Source organism: Spinacia oleracea, chromosome 4, assembly GCF_020520425.1.
Source record: "Spinacia oleracea cultivar Varoflay chromosome 4, BTI_SOV_V1, whole genome shotgun sequence".
NCBI lineage: Eukaryota > Viridiplantae > Streptophyta > Magnoliopsida > Caryophyllales > Amaranthaceae > Spinacia > Spinacia oleracea.
The window spans coordinates 12,220,887-12,242,417 of NC_079490.1; the positions used below are offsets into that span (position 1 = coordinate 12,220,887).

The 21,531-nt window shown below is 32.7% G+C and overlaps 1 protein-coding gene across 1 annotated transcript; it reads right to left on the bottom strand.

Moving 5' to 3' along the window:
* Window positions 1-5,488: 5,488 nt before the first annotated feature.
* LOC110777895 (F-box/FBD/LRR-repeat protein At1g13570-like) lies at window positions 5,489-7,103 on the bottom strand. Its single transcript, XM_021982476.2, has 4 exons — window positions 6,778-7,103; window positions 6,247-6,616; window positions 5,995-6,153; window positions 5,489-5,791 (listed from the first exon to the last, which is right to left on the bottom strand). The coding sequence occupies exons 1-4, from the start codon at window positions 7,101-7,103 to the stop codon at window positions 5,489-5,491; spliced, it is 1,158 nt and encodes a 385-aa protein (XP_021838168.2).
* Between the last annotated feature and the right edge of the window lie 14,428 nt (window positions 7,104-21,531).

The window sequence follows — 21,531 nt, forward strand, 5'->3', positions numbered from 1 at the left end:
TGGGAACTCTGGTGCTTCCAAGGTTTGGGTTGGAACTGTGCAACTGGTGTTGTAACAGCTCTCCCTGTTCCTTCTGTGACCTCAGTTCCTTGTTGTATGCCATGGAGTTCCTCAGGTTCAGATGCTATTTCTGGTTCTTCTGGGACTGGATCTTCTGGTTGTTCCTCTTGAATTGGAACTTCTTGGTTCTGCTGGACTGTTCCTTTAGCTGTTTGTCTGGTTGGGTGGATCTCTTCATCATTATCTGAAATACGTGACAAACCAATTTCGAAACTTTCTTGTTCCTGTGCTGCATCAAACTTGTTAGACTCATCAAAAATCATGTGTACACTTTCCTCTACACACATTGACCTTTTGTTATATACTCTGTAGGCTTTGCTATTTAAGAAACACTGCCTCATCACTTCTCTCATCAAATTTTCTTAAGTTTCTTTTGCCATTATTGTGGACAAAGAATTTACAACCAAAATCTCTAAAGTAGGAGATGTTCGGTTTGATACCTTTTAGTAGTTCATAGGGAGTTTTGTTTAAGATTACTCGGATCATAACTCTGTTGACAATATAGCAAGATGTGTTGACTGCCTCAGCCCAGAAGTTCCTCGGTAAAGAACTTGCGATTAACATGGTTCTAGCCATGTCTTCTAAGGTTCTGTTTTTCCTCTCTACAACTCCATTTTGTTGTGAAGTCCTAGGTGCTGAGAAATTATGATCCATACCTTGTTCCTTGCAGTACTCATCGAATTTATAGTTCTCAAATTCTGTTCCATGATCAGATCTGATGTGAATCAACTGATGACCTGTGGTTTTCTGGATTTTCTTTGAAAATGCAACAAACTCATCAAAGGTTTCATCTTTGCTTGTTAGAAATATGACCCAAGTGAACCTAGAATAATCATCAACAATAACTAAAACATATTTCTTCCCACTTCTGCTTTGAATTCTCATTGGACCACACAAATCCATATGGATGAGTTCCAATGGTTTTGATGTGCTTACCAATTTCTTTGGCTTAAAGGAACTTCGGACATGCTTGCCTTTTGCACATGCATCACAAACTTTATCATTTAGAAACTTGATTGAGGGGAGTCCTCGAACCAGTTCCTTTGATCTTAGTTTGTCGAGCAATGAGAAACTAGCATGTCCAAACCTCCTGTGCCATAGGAGAGTGTCTTCTTCAATGGCACTGAGACAGGTTAAGTTGTTCCTTGGAACTGTATTGAGATCCACAGAATATGTGTTCCCTTTACGAGTTCCTTCCAAAATAACCTTCCCAGTGTTATTGCTGATAATTTGACAATTTTCAGAAGTAAAACTTACAGAGTTCCCTTTGTCGCAAAATTGAGAAATACTTAGTAGACTGTGCATTGACTAAAAATACATTTTCAATGGCATAGGAACTTGACCTTCCAACCTTTCCAATTCCAACAATTTCTCCTTTCATGTTGTCTCCAAAGGTCACAGTTCCTCCGTTGTAGGCTTCTAGTGAGAGGAATTTAGATTTGTCTCCTGTCATGTGTTTGGAACACCCGCTGTCGAGATACCACGAGTTGTTCCTCTTCACTAGAACCTATAAAGAGATCAAAGGTTAGTTACAGGAACTCGGGTTTCCTCGAGTTCCTTTTCAACTACAACATCTGACTTCTTAACCCATTTTTGCTTTACATAATTTATGTTTCTTTGATCCTCCTTCATCTTGGAACACTCAGTACTTACATGACTTCCACTTCCACATGAGAAACAGACTTTCACACTTGGAAGATCCACATACTTTTTCTTATGACTAGTTTTATGATTAAAACCTAATCCTACTGTTCTCTTAGATTGAGCATTCTCAATCCATTTGGGAGGAACTTTAGGTGGTTGTCTCTGTGCCCTGGCCATGGCTAGTTCCCTCTCTAGTTTCTCTTTCTGTTCCTTTGTGGTGATCAGATCTTTGTTTAATCTTTCTAAGTCGATGTTAAAAACTCCCATGTTAATCTCCAAGGATTTTGTAGGGTCTAAACTTAGATTAAACATCTTATATCGACTGAGTTGCACTTGTAGAAGGATGTTTTCATTTCTAATTTTCTCGAATGACTCATTAATGGTGGTATTTCTATCTAGCAATTCAAAGAACCTGCCTTGAACATCAGATCTAATATTGTTCAGATAATTTATGTGGTCTTTACTGAGTTCTAAGGCTCTATTACTTTGTGCTTTTAACATACTTAGCTTTTTGTAATCATCTAGAGTTTCTAGCAACAGTTCAATTAGTTTTGACTTTGAAAGACACTGAAGGGGGAGGAACTTACTTCTTCTGATGGAACTTGTTCAGTTCCTTCTGTTCTTGCCATAAGGCAGAGATTTACAGTTTCTTCATTTGGTTGTTCCTCATCATCTTCTGAATCAGTTGCTTCGCCCCATGCAGCTATCATAGCCTTTTTAAAGTTAGGCTTGTTGAAGGTGGACTTATTGTAGAGTTCCTTGACCTGTTCCTTTCCTTTTCCTTTGCCTTTGTCATTTTCCCACTGAGGGCACTCACGAATTTGATGATCAGTTTCTCCACATTTGAAGCAACCTTGCTCAGTTTTGGAACTGACAGTTTTCCTTGCAAAGTTCCTTCCTTTCTGGTTGCCAGGTTTGAAGTTCTTGTAGAGCTTTCTCATCCTTCTGACCAGCATAGCAGCCTCTTCTTCATCTGGTTTAGACTCATCGAGTTCCTCAGCTTTTAGAGCAAGTCCTCGATTTCTGGAGCTCTCAGGAACAGCAGCTCAAGGTGTAGTTCATGTGTCATCAAGGAACCAACAAGTTGTTCAATGTTGAATTTTGTAAAATCCTTGGTCTCAAATAGTGTTATGACCTTTGTTCTCCAACGATCATCTTGTGGCATACTCCTTAGTATTTTTCTTACCTGTTCATCTGTGGGAATGGTTCTACCAAGAGAAACTAATTCATTTGTTATGTTAGTAAATCGAGTAAACATCTCTTGAATTGTTTCTTTTGGAAGCATTTCAAATCTCTCATATTTAGACATTAATAGATCAATTTTGGAACGTTTAACTTCATTTGTTCCTTCGTGAGTTACTTGTAGTAATTCCCAAATCTCTTTTGCGTTCTTGCACCCCATGACCCTATTGTGTTCATGGGGTCCAAGTCCACAATGCAACATTTTAACTGCCATAGCATTCATCTCATATTTATCAAAGTCTTCTTTGGAGAATTCAGACATAGGTTTAGGAACTACCTCGTTTTCTGCATTGGTCTTTGTTACCTCAAAGTCTTCGACTTCAATCACACGCCAAACTTGGTAATTTTCCGCTTTGATGAATATCTTCATTCTGTTCTTCCAGTTTGAGTAGAACTTGCCATTGAACATAGGTGGCCTTTGCGTGGAGTAGCCTTCTTCCAGATTCTCTTGTGAATTCATACTATCAGGAACTAGACTCAAACAGGGTTTCCTGTGTTTTTAGTGAGTACTGGCTCTGATACCAATTGATAGTCTAATAGGAACACGCACAAGAGGGGGAGGGGGTGAATTGTATTTGAAACTTAAGTGAGTTTCTTTCGAACTTTAAAGCAATTTAAGGAGCTGAAAAATACAAAAACAAAAGTTACTCAATTTGAGGAAACTTCTTGACACTAATCAAGAAGAGAAAACCTCAAAGCTCTTTTATATTAAAATAATTCCTCAATTACGATAATATAACAACTTGAGTTCCTCTCTAACTCAAGTTTCTCACAGTAATCGACTCTGACTACACTCTCTTTTGTTTATCTCTTTCTCGACTTTAACTCAAAGCCTTTACTAGATTACTCAATCTTCTCTCACTCAGATTACAATTTGTTTTGAAGACTCTAAATAATAATAAAGCTTTTTTGATATTTATGGAACTTAGGAACTCGAATTTTGCTAGGACACAAATCGTTTTTATAAACTCTTTTGAAAGCGTTTGATAGATAAGAAAGCTTGTAGGATATTTGTGTGTTTTTACCAGAAGAAAAGCGACCCTTTTTATAGAAATGATCCTTAGGGTTAGTTCCCTTCAAATCTCAACTTCCCACACTCCTACACTACTTGGTCTCCACGATCCATAACTTGTGGATCAAGGGAAGACCACTTCCCTTTAAACTGCTTTAGAGAAAATCGTGGTTTTGGACTTTGTCAGCCACTAAAAGATTTGTGAAAATATTTAGTAAAATAAAATCAGATTTTAAGAGAAGTTTTAGGAGCAGTAAAACTGTTTTTGATTTAAAAGATAAAATCAGATTTTATTTATGGAAATAAAACGATAATTTATTTATGTAATTTTCCTTAAAACTTGCTGCTAAATAATTTGATAAAATCTTAATAAATATTTAATTAACTATCCTATAGTTCCATAACGTATCTTATAGCTATTATTATTTTACACAAAATCTAAGAGTATTTCACTACCTAGCTTCGTGTTTATCCTTTTACTGGAGCTACAACTCAGCAACTGCAATGGTTCTTATTCTAGAACAGGTGAGTTCCTCTAAAGGGACAGAGGAACTCATCATATGGAAACTTCACCCTTCTGTGCATTGTTGTTCCTCTGATGTGTGTCAGCTTGTAGTTCCTAGCTTTGCGCATTCCACCTCAGGAACATCAGCAGCCATCTCAAGTTCCTCTCAGGAACTTTTACTTGTAGACACAACAGAAACATAATCAGGAAGTTTGCTATTTGTCATCAACCAAAATTAGGGTCAACATGAACATATGTGAATGTCGCTTAAATTAAAGGGAGATGTTGACCTTTTATAACTCGGGAAAATCAGTGTCTTTAGCCAAGTTAAGCCGTACGTGCTACTCACGCACAAGTCAATGGCCAGAAAAGCTCAGTCAATGCCGGAAACTTCCCTTAGGTCCTTCCTCGCAAAAAAAAATACATTAAGGTGTGATTTCACAAAAAAAAAATTATATAAGATCTTTTCTCACAAAATTTGAGTTATAAAAGGTCCCTTTTGGCACCTTTATGTAATGGTAAATTTCTTTACGATAGGATTTTTGTTACTCGCATAATTATCTTTGCTGTTCAACAGAAATTTGCATAATCTCTACAATTTGCTTTTGTATCACATATTCAAATTAGTTAGAAAAGCGATATTAAATTGGGAGTAAAATTGATACTCCATACCTACAGTAAACAAAAGAAAGATTTGGAAACAAAAAAATCAGTTAGAAAACTAAAAACAAACCCGGGCTTGCGGAGTATTTTTCCATCTAACCCAATGAATTATTATTCTTAGTTACGTTGTAAACGTACTGATTAAATTTATCATATCCAAACTTATTTTATGTGAACATATGTGAATGTCGCTTAATTTAAAGGGAGATGTTGCAATCAAACCAATTCGAAGTAAGTTGTTCCATGAAGATCTAATATGATATTATTCCAATAAGTCTTCCAACAAAATCACTAATGATGGCAAAATATAGGTTGTTTTAATCATTCAAGCTGTTAGAATATGCTTTGAATATATCGATCCTCTATTGCTTCAAATAAACAAGTTGCGCCTTTGGAGATGCTCTAGGGAGCTGCAGCAGATTCAGTAACACCAGATTCTTTGAATTATCACCAGAAAAATATCCATAAAGCTTGAAGAAGAACTTCTCTAGCATGACTGATATAGCAAGCACGTACTTGATGAATTCCAGCTCTGCTAATGATCCTCTAATATCCGTAACTATAACCTTCAGAAGATGGCGCATCTTGAAGTTGTCATCATCATACTCATGTTTCTGCAGCGGCAGAGCATTTTCATCGAATGCAAAATATGCAATTAAAGCCATCTGTTTGTGTTAACAAAAGATTAATTATACTTCATATAGGGATACAGATACTAGATTATTATACTTCTCTTCTCTGTTGTATTTTATAAGTACATGCTTAATGTTAAAAACAAAATTCATGCGCTATTTAACTTCCAGAAACAGATTAATCAGTGTATCTAAAAATACAGGTCATACATTATTGTTTATGATATACTACTCACCGAAATTTCAAGTTCCTTGATGTAAGGACAGCTCGGAATCATACGAAAAACAAAACGATAAACATCTGGGCGACCCAAGTTGAGTTCCGTCAAACAAAGCTTACTGAGGTGGTTAAATGTCAGAGGAAATGATTTTGCAACACCACCTGTAGCCAAGAACTTGCATGACAAGAGAAAAGCATATAAGATTAAATGAAGATCATATTGTTGCAGTTATTTATAAAAGCAATATAATAAATGTGTTTTAATTACCTGATCACCCCCAAAATGAAGATGTTGAAGTTGACATGAAGTAGCAAGATCCTTAAAAGAGTCCACTACTTCGGTTTTGCCTCTAGGTATTTTATAAACTTCTAAAAGTGAGATGTAAGTAAGACTTGCAACATTTTTGAAACTTAGGTAATCAAGTACGCCTATAATAACTAAGCTTTCAAGACTAGGTATATTGATAATAACATGTCTCAAGCCAATGCAATGTACAAGTTTTAACAATGTAAGCCTGGGACAACTTGCAATCAAACTCCCAAAAATGTCAGGTTTGCATTCAATACGGTCTAGCTTAAGACTACGAAGATCAGCAAAGCCCTTGAAGTCACGAGGTGGGGGATTCAGAACAAAACGCCTGAGTTTCAATTTCATTAAATCTTTGCATTTAAAAAGATGACAAGGCATAGGGTGATAGGGATAAGAATACTAAAATTTAAAAGATACATTTTTTTGACAGAGGTTTTCGAAAGAAAAGATAGCCATTGACTGACATTGATGCATGCTCCGTGCACATACGGTGGAACAGAAAAAAGGAACTTTTGTAATGGACCGTTGTGATGGAGGAGTATATTGCTAACAATAATAATGGTTTTTTCTGCTACATAGTTATCTTGTGGAGGTTGTGATCCTCTCATGATTTCTTCCCAGAAAGTTCGATCAAAGACAAGATGTCTAAGAGACAACCAATTATCCTTCCATTTTGTTGATAGCACGCTCATACTAGCTGCCATTTTAATTGGCAAGAATTTAAGAATCTTTTCAGTGGCGATTGGTGGAAGATTACTGATCAAATCTTGATTAACTTCATCAGTAGTGTTCAGAGAAATGTTGGAAGAAGCCATTTTAATTGACACTTACTGTTGAGAGATTTATAAATACCATCAATTCCCAAGTGTTAATGAATTTCAAGAGTTTCTACATGCAACTTTCATTGGAACAACGACATCATTTAATTCAAAAGCCACTAACATTAACTTTTTATTTCGTTTTCCAAGTGATGATTTATTGGGGAGAAGACGAGAAGTTGAACTCTAAGGTTCATCCCACCCATTAATTACTACTATTACTCCCTCTATTTCTTTTTGTTTGTTACGTTTGGACTTTTGCATATCTTTTTTATTAAAAAAATTAACCCAAGTAAAACTCACTCCACTAATCATTACAACAACCAATAATATTATTTTATTTATCAAAATGAACCAATAATGGAAAAGCAATAAGATTGCTAACTAAACATACTTGGAAATTGCAAAGATATTTAATGAGTTGAAAAAATTGGACCAACTAAAATTAAAAGATGGCACAAAAAATAATAGTATATTAAGTTTATAAAAGAAAAAATTCTCCCACGTAACAAACATTGTGAAACACCATAAAAAAATACGTAACAAACAAAAAGAAACGGAGGGAGTATCTCATTAAACAACCAAAAATCTTGATTCATTGGAACAACCACAACACTTCAACTGTTAAACTTCCATCCAATGAAACAATACGTACTGAGTACTTGCGTATTTAAAATCATCACACATTTGACATTTGTCACATTTCAAATATAAAAAGTTATAACTACTCCATCCGTTCATTAATACTCGCACCGCTTTCCTTTTCGGGCCGTCCATTAATACTTGTATTGCTTCTAAAAATGATTTTTTTTAACAATCTATCTATCTATCTATCTATTACTCCTTTTGTTTCTTTTTGTTTGTTACGTATTCCTTTTAGGGTGTTTCACAATGTTTGTTACGTGGGAGAATATTTCATTTTATAAACTTATTATACTATCATTTTTTGTGTCAGCTTTTAATTTTAGTTGGTCCAATTTTTTCAACTCATTAATTTCTTTACAATTTCCCAAGTATGTTAAGTTAGCAATCTATGTGTTTTTCCATTATTGTTTCATTTTGATAAATAAAACAATTTTATTGGTTGTTGTAATAATTAGTGGATTGAAGTTTTACTTTTATTTTTTTTGAATGTAAAATCAATTCATTAATAAAAAGTCATACAACATCTACAACAGAAATCGAATTTAACAAATACATAACAAATTGAATAAAAAACAGATATTCCTTCATCAAAACTACCATCGTTGGGAAAATCTTGCACTGTGGGACATCTCTCACACATATCGCTGAAACATACTGTAATAACCTTGCTTTTTAAACATGTTTAGATTAGGCTAAGATATTTTATTATCTTGTTGTTGTTCAAATGATTAAGAGTAATTTGAGTAAATCTGGTTTTACTTCCATTTATGTTAAATTACCCTTTTACCCTTAATAAAAAAAAATACAAAAAAAAAATATGTCTCACATAACTCATGCCTTACGTGTCATGATTTGGGATAATAAAATGTTTTGTTGTCAAGCTGATTATCAAAACACCACACCCAAATTTGGTTTTTCAAGATTTTGGAATTTAATCAAGATTCTTATTGTTTATTATAATCGGTTTCTAGAAGGATCATGATGAGTGTATTACCATAAAAATTCTATCTCCTCTATGGTGGACGTTTCTCTTTGCTAACATATCTCCAGCATGCAATAGCTTTTAGCTATTAGTTCCTTCACAAAAATTGTAGCCCTTGAAAAGTTAATCAGTTTTACCTCAAGAATCACTTAATTTGGAGCCGTATTCTAGGAGATAATCCTTTCCGAAATTCAGTGTTGCTGCTGTTGTTGTGATGTCAGTACCAGTTTCTCCTATTTAAATGATCTTCTGATCATTTTGAGATTCTACTCTCTAAATAAGAATTGTATATCTCTTCGACCTGATGAATGTAGGCTCAAGAATTACTAAAATCGGAACCCTGAGCTAGGAAATACGGTCTTCCGAAGTTGACAGTTATTGCTGCCAACGTGTTGTTGTTGTAGCCCCTCTTCCTTGTTACTTCTCACTTTTCCAACTTCTTAGTTGTGTTGTTGGCTTCTAAAGGACAAGGTAAATTGTTGGCGAATAAGTTATGAAATTCAAGATAAAATTGATAGTCAAGAATATGAGTTACCATTGGAGATTAAAAGTATGGGATGTGTTCTGAAAGATTGAATTCGGATTAAAGCGATCGATGGTGATCGAGAAATGAGATTCTTGGAGGTTAGATGTGCAATTGAAGGTACACATTGTCCATCCACCTTTATAAAATTTATTACTTATGTTTCATAGGTTTTATGAATTCTGTGAATTATGTGATTTACATTTAAGAATAAGACTTTTGAATTAATTTCAAGTGTTACGTTATTATGATTTGGAAATTTTGATTTCGTAAAAATATGTGGGATCTTTATATTATTAGAATTTCAATGAACTCAATGTTTTGTGTTTTGAATCTAAATATTTTGATTGATTTGAACATGAGACTTGTGATCATGCGCGCGGTTGTGAGTTTGAAGGTGAGACTTGTGAAAGTTGGTCATGTGTTTGGATATACGATTGATGTTAGATTGTGTTACAAATAGTTATGCCTACATAAGAATGATATTGGTTGTGAAGGTATTAGTTTGCATTATGGAAAGCTATGGGCAAGCCTATGCTAGTGTAACTATAATGTTGGTATGATTGATAAATAGTGTTTGAGCATCTTTCTAAGTATTCGAGCTATGGTGTGAAATTTTTTGAAATAACCTATGGAGTACATGATTAGAAAATATGAGTGTGACTCAAATATATTAACCTATGTTGGGATTAATAAGGTTTAGCAAGAACTATCGATTGAATTATAAGCGACAAATATATTTCCTTTGTATTCTTTTGTTTTTCTTGAACTACTATTTTAGCCATACAATTTTATAATAAGATCTATAAATTATCTTTATGAGATAATTTTTTTTTTTTTTATGTTATAGTCAATGGTATCACTAAATGGCATTTTTACCAACATACTAGTTATTGTATAATTTTAACTCTGATATGACGATAAGGATTGGTTACAACGTAAAGGCTTTTTGAAATAAATTTTATGAATTGGGCGACCATATAAATAAACTAATTGATCTTCTAAAATCCAGTTTTGAGCTACTCAATATATAATGTATTTTGATTTTCCGAATTATGATTTATGGCCTATATCTACCAAGTTATTTTTTTATCGAATTGTGAAGCTCAACGTTTATTAAATTATTTCATTGAGATATTTATATGGTTTCTGTAAAGAGTATGTTTGAATTTAACAGACCAAAATTATCCTTTGACTAAGATGAAATAATATAAATTATATATATATTTTTATACGATTAGAATGTGTATTTATACATCATTTTAAACTTTATTCTTAATGAGATTTTTTTTTTAAGATCTAATTTCAGTATTGGGTATGTAACCACGTACGATTAAGATAAAAGTTAGTTGACTAGTCCTAATTGAGCTATTAAGCTAACTTGGGTATAACCTATATGCATCTGGAGTTACTTATAAGGAAGGTTTCGGGGTTCTTATACTTGGAGTTATGAAGGTTTCACAGTATAATAAGGGTTTGAGTTTATTATACAATTGTGGCTAAAGGTTGGAGTAATTTGAAAGGGTGATCTTTGTGCTACAAACTAAATATTTGCGTTTTGGGACCGAGAATATATCAATTGATTAATATTGAGTTTACGACTTTATATTCGTGAGTATAATTCCTGACAAGCTTAAGGATTTCGGATATATCTTGGATTTTAACTACATGCGAGTGCTTTGAAGCGAACCGAACGACATATAGGTGCTTAGGTGATCTTTTTTTCAAGATTTATGTATAAAAAGTTTGTGAAAAGCTTTGGATAAGCTATTATAATCTTTAAGCAAATATTTTGAATGGATTTGGCAAATTGAATAAGTATCATTGTGACTATGTTTAATTGTGTTTAATTCAGATGTGATTTGGTTTGTGATACAAGACTTTGAAAAATTATATTTATATATTTCTTAAATTTGTTAAATGAGTTTTCAAATGTGTTTTAGTGGGGGAAGAAGCCGTTAACAACGGCCATGAACAACACTTGTGTATTTGTGTGTGATCTGTGTAAATGCGCCTTTGCGCATCTGTGTAAATGTACATATGTACATCTGTGTGTGGACATGTCCTAAAAAGTCTTGCAAGCATGTGTAAAAAGGTGGGTGACAACCCCTAAAAGTTTGGAGGCAGTGGTTCTTCAACCCGTCTCTATTCGTGTTCTCTTCCCGATTTTATAAATATGTTTAAAAGATAAAATGTGTTAATTATGCTAGAAGTAGCAAATATTGTGAAGGTTGTCAATGTGTGTGATTTTGAAATGTAAAGGATTTGCTAGAAAAAGAAAATATCTCTTAAATCTTCGCGTTTGTGCAAGCTTTAAATTATCAAGGATTTCTAAGAAATATATTTTATATATTACTATTTGATATAATTTCCAAAATAAATTATCAAGAGTAATTCGTATTTGAGTTCGTTGTTTCCAAAAAGGAATATACATGTGTGATTTGGATGTGAGCCTCAGCAAGAAGATTTTCTTCATATTATATTGGGAATTGAATAATTAGTCTTAGTTAAGTCGTGTTAAGTGTTTAAGCTAAGGTAGACTTTGAGATACGAGTTGAGAATATGTGATGAATTCATTCTCAAAGCATATGTGATTAGTTATATTGAAAAATAGATCCGAAGACTTCTGAGAATATAAATCGTACGATCTTTGGAAAACACCTGGTGACTGAGTGCAACCTTTTCTTGATTTATTTATCAATTATAAACATCAAAGTTGTGTTCAATGTTTCATGTGCTTTAAATTATTGTAATGTGATTACCGAGTTTAATTTGAATATGATCTGATTCATATAGAATCAGTTTTATCATTGAAATAAATAAATCACGAAATTATATTTTAAGCCACTAAAATGAGTTTCAGGTTGGGCAATGTGTACTCGATTTCCCTGACTTTGTTCTTTGAGCCTGTCCTGGTGGGGGCAGAATCCTTTTTAGTGATTTTGCAGGTATTGTGTAAAGCTCGGTTGTGGATTACAGATGTGATTGAGGAAGGGATAATGTTGCTGAAATGTTATGGGACCATCAAAGTTTATGATAGGTTAAGATCTCTTGTGTATTTATAGTTGACTATAAGTGTTAATTCGGGTTTGTTTTGTAAATTGACTTCTAAGTGTAATTAGTGGGAGATGAGTAATTCTAAATAGCAGCTCAAAATCGTGGGCTGTTACACATACAGCCTTTTCGGAGAGACGGTCTAACGATTTGTTGTAGCCGCGAGAACGGTTTCCATCCGATTCATCTAAATCGATTTGAAATTTTGATAACTGGTTCAATCTCGTATAATTCTTTATCAACGAACCGAATTCACGACGATACTCCACCAAAACTATACTAATACTAAAATCCAAATACTCAACTAATCCCACCATAGGAGAACTTACTACAGTCACTAATCCCACCATAGGGGAACTTACTACACTCAAACGATGTAGTTTTATTGAATCTGAAGACAAACACATGAAAAATTAAACCAAATGGGCTGGAAATAGCCAAATTTTTGAAGAAATTTTACTATTTCCTGCCTAAAATCCCTTTGAAATTTGTAAACACTGATTGAGGTTTTACTTTGGTTTATTATTTTAATATAAATGATGGAATCTAAAGCATTTAAAATAAAAAGGAAAAACTATATTTATTATCTCTATTATATAAAGGAACAGCTGAGGGTAAATGAGTAACTACACTTTTCGTGTCCCCCTAGGAATAGACGATAATACCCTCACTAACCCCATATATCCTTCCCAACCCTAGAGATTCACTGACCCACGATCTCTCCCTCCTCTCAACTCACGCCTTTTCTCTCTCCTCTCAACTCCATGGTAATTCTGCAACTCCCAGACCTCCCAACATCCATGTCTTCTTCTCCGGTCACCATTGAAACTCTAGAAATTCAATGAAGAAACCTAACAAATTTCGAAGATCTGGATTCCTCATCGTGGAAAAACAACGATGTAGGCACACAAATTACGGATTGCAAACTAGGGTTCCAAATCAAGATGGAATATCGATTCTCGCAGCGGAGATGGCAGCAGAGGGCTTCTCCTCCGCCGGGCCCTCAGCCGACAAATTGACCCTCCAAACCCCACAATAAAAAATGAAATGCGATCCAGAAAGCTATGAGTCCGAATTGCAGTTTCGATCTTTACGATCAATTCAAATCCTTACTCAAGATTTTCGAGGATCAAGCTGCTCTCAGCTTCAAACAGTTAGCGGCATTGCCCCTGACACTTCTGCCGCCAAAGACCTCGGTGATAAGGCCATGTTCTTTGCTCACATGACTCCGTTTTACCCTAAGGAGCTCTCCGGTCTTCTTCGAACTTCCGGGAAGTCATTGTAAGTTCCTTACAAACACTAATTTTATATTCTGAATTTTTGCTATTATTTATCCAGATTTTGTTAAATAGGAGTATTCAACTGCAATTTTGAATTTTGCTCAAGAAATTTGTGGGTTCTTTAATCCAAATTGAGGTTATCTTTGAATTTATGAGCGCTGGACTTTGTAATTCTGAGAATTCTGGATGAAAATTTTGTTTATTGAGGTTAATTTATTGAACATCGATGTTAATTGCTTTGGGTAGTTTTTCACTGCGGAATTTGTTTGTGCCAGAAATGTGGTGTTTTTTGGATGCATATTAGGATGAGAAGTATGATTGATTAATTTTGCAACTCATTGTCAATATATGCGAGTTTTGTAAGTTGGAGCCTGATTTATTGGTTTTTATTTGTTGATCTGAGTTATGTTGTAATTTGACTATTAAGTGATGGGAATTTGCCTAATGTGGGATAATTGAAGTTATCGTGAATTAATTTCTCCAAATTTGTCTGGAATTTTACTGAATTTTAGTCAAGTGAAGGTTTTGTACAAATGAGTGACTTAATTTTTTGTGCAAATTTAGGAAATTAATGGGTAACTGAAATTATGTCTCATGATTATTGAAAATGGTTAAAATAGAGCTCTTTAGCCATGCATGGCTTTGATACTCATTGAAAATGGTTTTGTAGAAGTTTTGTGCAATGTTGTTTGATAAATTAGAGAAACTAGGTTTGGTATTGAACCCATTGAATTGAATTGTTTGATATATTGTTTCTCTGGGAAAATTTGGGTATGTTCTTAATTCGGAGTTGTTTATGGGTGATGCGTTTTCTTTCGATAATTTGGAGATAGATGTAGAGATCAAAACCCTAACAGAGGAATCTCTAGAGATTTGGGGATTTTTTTTTTTCTGTTTTCATAATTATTAGGATAATTTGGAGATAGATGTAGAGATCGCTGCAACTCTTGCAACGTCAATAACATTTTTTTTAGTTTTATAATTTGATTTAAAAACGAAACTAATTCTAGGGTTTTTTCTTTCAATTTTTAATTGAGGATAAATTTGGTTGCAATTGATAAATTGTTCTTAATGGATTTGATTATGATTTTCCAGTGTAATATGGACGGGAAGGGGTAGTTTTTGCGCTGTCAGACTTTGTAAACTCCGAGCGGGGTATATTGCGGTCACAAGCTTTAAAAATGGGGGCAAAATATCAGCAGGACTGGAATTCCAATTACACTCTTTTGGTTTGTGCATTTCGGAATACCCCAAAGTTCCGAAAAGTTGAAGAAGATGGTGGAACAATGGTTTCAAAGGTTTGCACCTTTATTTTGGTGAAAAATCTTGCTTGCATTGCCTTTTATCATTCATCTTTTTTCTTTGTTTCGTTGCCTTGAATCATTAATGGTCTGGGGTAAGTTTAAGTGTCAATAACTGAAGCAAAGTACGCCTGTTCTTTGAACTATTACTTTGGAGAAATGATTGCTAATTAATGCTACTCGTATTCTTTGAACTATTTTTTTCTATATTAACTTATAGAATTGTGACTCATGAGATTATGTATTGTTAATTTGTTATGGATAGTTGATTAAAAGTATGAGAACGAAAATGGTGAAGTTGTAACCCAGCCAAGGGCAGATGATGAATTGATTAGTTGATAACAGTCTTTAATTCTCTATGAATTTTCCAAAATTTCTAACCAACTTAGCTTAATGCTTATATGCCTATGGGAAATCAGGCCGATCACTGTACCAGTGGGCTTACGGTGGGGCATAGCAAGTCTACCATGGCTTGGATGTTATCACTAACAAAGTCATTCTCCCTGAGCAAAAAGGCAATTTCTATCTCTTCCTCTCTCTATTCTCCCGCTTTAATTTCTCTCTCCTATTTTTCTTAGATGGAGTTTTTGTGTTGAAGGAGTGCCGCACTGGGAACAATCATCCCTAATGTGTAATTCACTTCTAAAGATATTCGAGATGCTGCTATACCTGTAAGAATTTTACTGGCATTTTTACTGGCATTTCATTTGTGCCTAATTGCGCTGAAATTAATAGTACAAACTACAGACCTCTGTATATAGTCTGTACTTCTTTGTGAAATAATATTGTAATACGTTAAGAAACATACAAAGATACAAGAATAGCGCCTTTTATTCTGAAAGGGGTGCTATACACCAACAATCACACAAGCTAAAAGAATTAGCTTTACAATTTAATGTTACAAGTTAACAACTGACTTTCCGGCATTTAACTGACTTTTACCACTTGTTTGGGAGGTCGTAATGTATGGTGACAGTAGTAATTGATGACCGTCTACCAAACGTTTTATTAAGGTTGATTTTTTATTTTTTTGATTTTTCAAAAAATAATGATTTCGATTTTGATTTATAAGGATCTTAATTTATTTCGTGCTGTGATTTTGAAGTGTCAGTTATTACAAATTGATTGAACTTGCAAAATTGATTGTTGGTAATTTATAGGTCGAACCTTGAATGAGAGCCAGCGGCTCCTTGCCCACACGACTGCTGCCTTGGGCCTTCCCATCTCTTTGAACTTCTTTGTTGTTGATGTTTCTTACATCGCGGAGACGACTGCCTCTAGGTTGGTTTTGTCGGTTAGCTTTGTTCGGGGAAGCGAACATTGCGGTCGGCAAAAAGGTTGTTGGAGCAGTTGCTGCAGTATTCTTCTGGTGATGGGAGGTCAATTAATTTTTTTTAATTGAATTTTGTGTTATTATACGTTATCGGACTTGCAAAATTGATTGTTGGTCATTTATTTTTGCACCTTTTTAATGAGAATTAATTTGTGTAATTCGATTAAATATGAAGAATTTGATTTACTGAAAGTAATGTTAATTGATTTAGGTGGCAAATGGTGTTTCGCGGAGCTTGATGATGATGGTGAGAATAGAAAATAGAGAACGGTCAAGTAAAAAATGGACGTAAAAAACGCCTCTTTATAGGGTGTTGAACAAGAAAAAAATCTTAAGGCATTTTATAAATGTTCAAATGTTATTTGGGTTGAAATGTTTTCTTATATTCGCACGCATCGCGTGTATATAAGACTAGTACGTTAATAAACGTGCAAAAGTCCAAACGTAACAAACAAAAAGAAATGGAGGGAGTATTTTACATACTAAAAGACACACCAGGAATGACACGTGTCACGTCTTGGTGAGTCCTTAGTATTTTTCTTTTTTAAATTCCTTTTTAAATATTTATAATATCGAATAAAAAAATCAGAGTCTATTTATATATCTATCTATCTATTTATCTATCTATCTATTACTATATACTTAAAGACACATCAGGAATGACACATGTCATGTCTTGGTGAGTCCATAGTAATTTTCTTTTATAAATTCCTTTTTAAATATTTATAATATCGAATAAAAAAATCAGAAAACTAGGTAAAACTCAGTTTATAAAAGATTTTTTATAAAAAAATCGGGTTTTTTTTTATAATTTGGGATTTCTTATTGAGGTAGATATTCGAATGGTTACAAGGGTGGCTGTTTATAAAAAATCCAGTTTATAAAAAATTGTTTATAAAAAATTGTTTATAAAAAATTCGGTTTAAAAAAAGATCTATACACGTGTCATCTCCTGGCTTTTTCCTTTTTAATTTAGGTAGAAAATGAAAAGGGTAGAATAAAAATAGTTATGAATGGAAAAAAATGACCAAAAAATCATATACAAAACTAAAAAATTAAATTCCCTAAAAAATAGGTACATTATTAAAAATGTATACCAAAATTTATCTTTTTAATTCTAAAGCGTATACTTATCTCATTCTCTTGATTGAATTAACATGTTGATTAGAAGCATGTCTTTGATAACTCAATAGATTTTCCCTTTTATGTTATACATTTGTGCGCACATCAATTTTTATGTGAATTAGAAATTTTCTGGTTGAATCTCCATATTCTCTCTCCATTTTCTTGCAAAAATTCTTCAAAAAATCGGATCTAGAAATTTTTATGTTCAAATCCAGATTTTTCAAAATGTTCATATTTATATATAGTTATGTTCATTTTGTAAGATTTTGATGTTCATACCATTTTATTATGAAGATTATATACATAATTGTTTATTAAGTTATGGAACTTTATAATATTCATATTGTGAGAATAAAATGTTCATTTTGTTGTGTATAGTATTTTATTTTTCTTAAAATTGATTTTGTTAATATGTAAATGATTTAAAATAAAATCTGGTTGACATCTCAATTTTCTTGCCAACTTTTTTTCCCAAAAAAGATCTAGAATGTTGTTTATTGTTTAGATCTACATTTTTTTCGAGGTTCATATGATCGAATGCATGATTATCTTCATTTTGTAATATTCAAATGCTTATATACATTCTTATTTATTAAGATTAAAATTGTGACTAAGTTCATTTTTGACTAAGTAATGCAACTTAATAATGTTCATTTTTTGAGAATAAAATGTTCCATTATCAAAAAAATTATGTTCAAATTATTAAAAAGTAAGAGGTATGATGTTCATTTTCCGAGATTATGATGTCCACATCTACTTATTATAAAGAATAAACTTATCATGGTTAACTTGATTAAGTTGTGGAACTTAAAAATGTTCATTTTCTGATAATAAAATGTTCATTTTCTGATAATAAAATGTTCATTTTCTGATAATAAAATGTTCATTATCATAAAGTTTTATGTTCAAATTATGAAAAAGTAAGAGGTATGATGTTCATTGTATAACTATTTAAGTTCATTTTTTTATAAGTTCTCTCTTTATTTTCAAAAACACATTTTCATATTGACTTTAGTAAATAATATATATATAAATTGTGTATATTCATTTTGAGGAAGTGTTATGTTCATTTATAAAATGATTATGATGTTAATTGTGCTTGATTTATATGATAACAGTTCAACATGTTAAAATTCATTTTAAGCATGTACATTTGTAAGCTGTTGAATGTTCGATCAAGTATAAGCACATTATATATATATATATATATATATATATATATATATATATATATATATATATATATATATATATATATATATATATATATATATATATATATATATATATATATATATATATATATATATATATATTTTAATTCAGATTGATTATTCTTTGTATATTATCATTTAAACATTTTGCATGCTCATTATTTTTAAATCAGTAAATGTTCATTTTTAAATTAGTTGTGATCATCATATCAAATTACTTACTTTTTTCATTTTCAGCCTACAACAATGAGGAAATTGAAACCATGAAGGTCAAATATTGTGTTCAAATCACACTTCATAGACACATTCAGAAGTATGAGAACTCAAGACTACATCAAAAGCAAGATTCAAGATTGAAGATATAGAAAAATAAGAGGATGATTTGTACCAGCATCTTGTAATTCAACTACAATTTTACATAGGCAATGGCTAAAATGTTTATTTTTTGGTAAAATATGTTGTTTGACATGATTTCATTGCACCTTATATGTAAATATAATGCTCAATGTAATAACACAGTATAATACCCGTGCGATGCACGATTTATAATCTAAACATAAATTATTATGAAATCTGGTATATAGACAATTATGATCAATATAGAGTTTATAGATATTCTTCAAATAAAAATTGATTAATAATGGATAAATTGTTATTGCTCATTCGGTGTCTTGCTTATTAAAACAATTAAAACAAATAAAGTGTAACACCCCGACCTCTAATTACATTATTAAAGAATAATTAGCAGCGGAATTAACCTAATTGGTCGGGGCATTACCTGCCGTAACTCCCTCTTGGGAATTACAAGGCAACCTTCAATCATAAGATATTAAATCCCAAAAATCAATATATTAATCTTTTATATTACCAAAATAAAGGTACATAAATTACTAACTTTAATTAAACTATTAAAACTTAAGGTATAAACTAGGTGGGAATTATTAAAGTGAAATCCTCGCCACTACTCGTTCCCATCGATCCCAGCGGTACCTAAAACAGAAAACAAAATAACGGTGAGCCGAAGACTCAGTAACGAACTATTCTAGCAACGTAAATTCATTTCAATACATTTTATTTAATAACACAGGGAGAATAGAATAATGTAAAACATTTTATAAAGTTCTTTATTTAATTCATTATCAACTTTATGGTGCACATGCTAGCCGTGGCAAGTATGACATGGTGGAACGTCTCCCACGATGGACCGCTGTCCATAAAACATGGGGCCTTGGCCCGAAAACATGAGAGCCTTGGCTCAATGGGCGGATGCCCCATGGGTACATGCATGACCGAGAATCGTAACCTGTGAACATATACTGCCAAACGGACAAGGAATTTCACTTTCGTTTATCATGTTTCGTTTAATTTTACATTTTAGCCTTTTTACTTCAGTTGAAGTAACATATTTCCTTTGGATCATACGATCAAACATCCTTTCTTTCATGGTTTCTTATAAACAGCATTTTATAAGAAATTCAATCAATCATAATATCATTTTATAATCAATCATAAAATAAGAAATAATTCCATCAAATTATATAATAAATTATTCAATCAAATCATATTATAATAAATAATTCAATCAAATCATATTTCATTTCCCGCAATTCATAAGACATGTTAAAACATTCAGTTCATAAAACAATCATAACGTTATAATTTCATAATCGCATTTATAAGGGAACTGCGGGTACTAGCAATAGCCGTTACCTCACTTTCACGATTCTTTGCTAAGGATTTTCGTTGGTTCGTTCGTCCTGAGCCCCGAGTCCAATTTCTTTCAAATATTAAATCATTGTATTAGTATTGAATCGACAAATTATTATTTAAAATCAATATTTTATAAATAATGAATTCTATAAGTAAAGATTTTATAAATAAATATAATTTCATAATTTGATGAAAATATTATTAAATGAAATTTAATCGAAAAATATATTTATGTATTCCATAAATCGATTACATGGAAATATTATATAAATTTTATTTTTGTTAATTAAATAAAGCTAGTAATTTATTTTATTAAAAGTTTAACATAAATCACACTCTCTTTCTTGAAAATAAGTAATAATATAAAAGAATATTAAAATACTTATATTTTTTTTAACTTAACATATTAATAATGAAACTAAATTATCTATGATGAAATAATGTAGAAATTTTAAATACTATACTTTAGCATATATATTAATAAAAACATGTACGTAGGTAACTAGGTAGTGTTTTCCAAACTAAGATAGTATACATCATCAAACTAAGTCAAAGATTCCAAAAACTAGGAAATGGGTAAATAAAGCTGATTAAAAAAAAAGATAAAATAAAATAGAATAAAGAGAGAATAAAAAGGTAAAAATTAATTGATCTTACCAAAGTTTCCAAAGGAAACTGATTTCCTTAGAAAAAAACAATAGCAGGGCACGAAAAAGGGGGAGTCAAAAGGGAGGAGGAAGGGGAGGACCGTAGCTCGGCCCGGTGGTGAGGCGGTACGCCGGCCAGACAGACGCCGGAAGGTGGCGCTGCTGGCCGCTGGCTGCTGGGCGCGGAGGAGAACAGGGCAGGAGGGCGAGAGGAAGGAATGACGGGGTGCGGTGGTGGGTGAAAAGGAGAAGGAGAAAGGGAAGCTCGTCGCTGATGGAGGGGCGGCGGTTTCAGGTGGTGGTGGTGCAGTAGGGTGGTCGAAGGTGGTGCTGCTCGTGGTGGTTACAAGTGGTGGTGGTGGTTTGAGAAAAGATAAGGGAGGTGAGTTAATATCATTATTTTTAATGGGGAGTATGAAATTGAAATTGGAATTGCAATTGGAGTTGATTGTTATTGATGATTTGGGTTTGATTTCTTTCTCATTTTCTGCCTAGTTGGGAGAGGTAGTTATAGTGTGAATTGGTGTTCTTTGTCGTAAGGCGTAATTTCAATTGAGATTGTTTATGTTGACAGATGTGAAGAAAAGTCTGGGATTTTTGATGACTAAGGG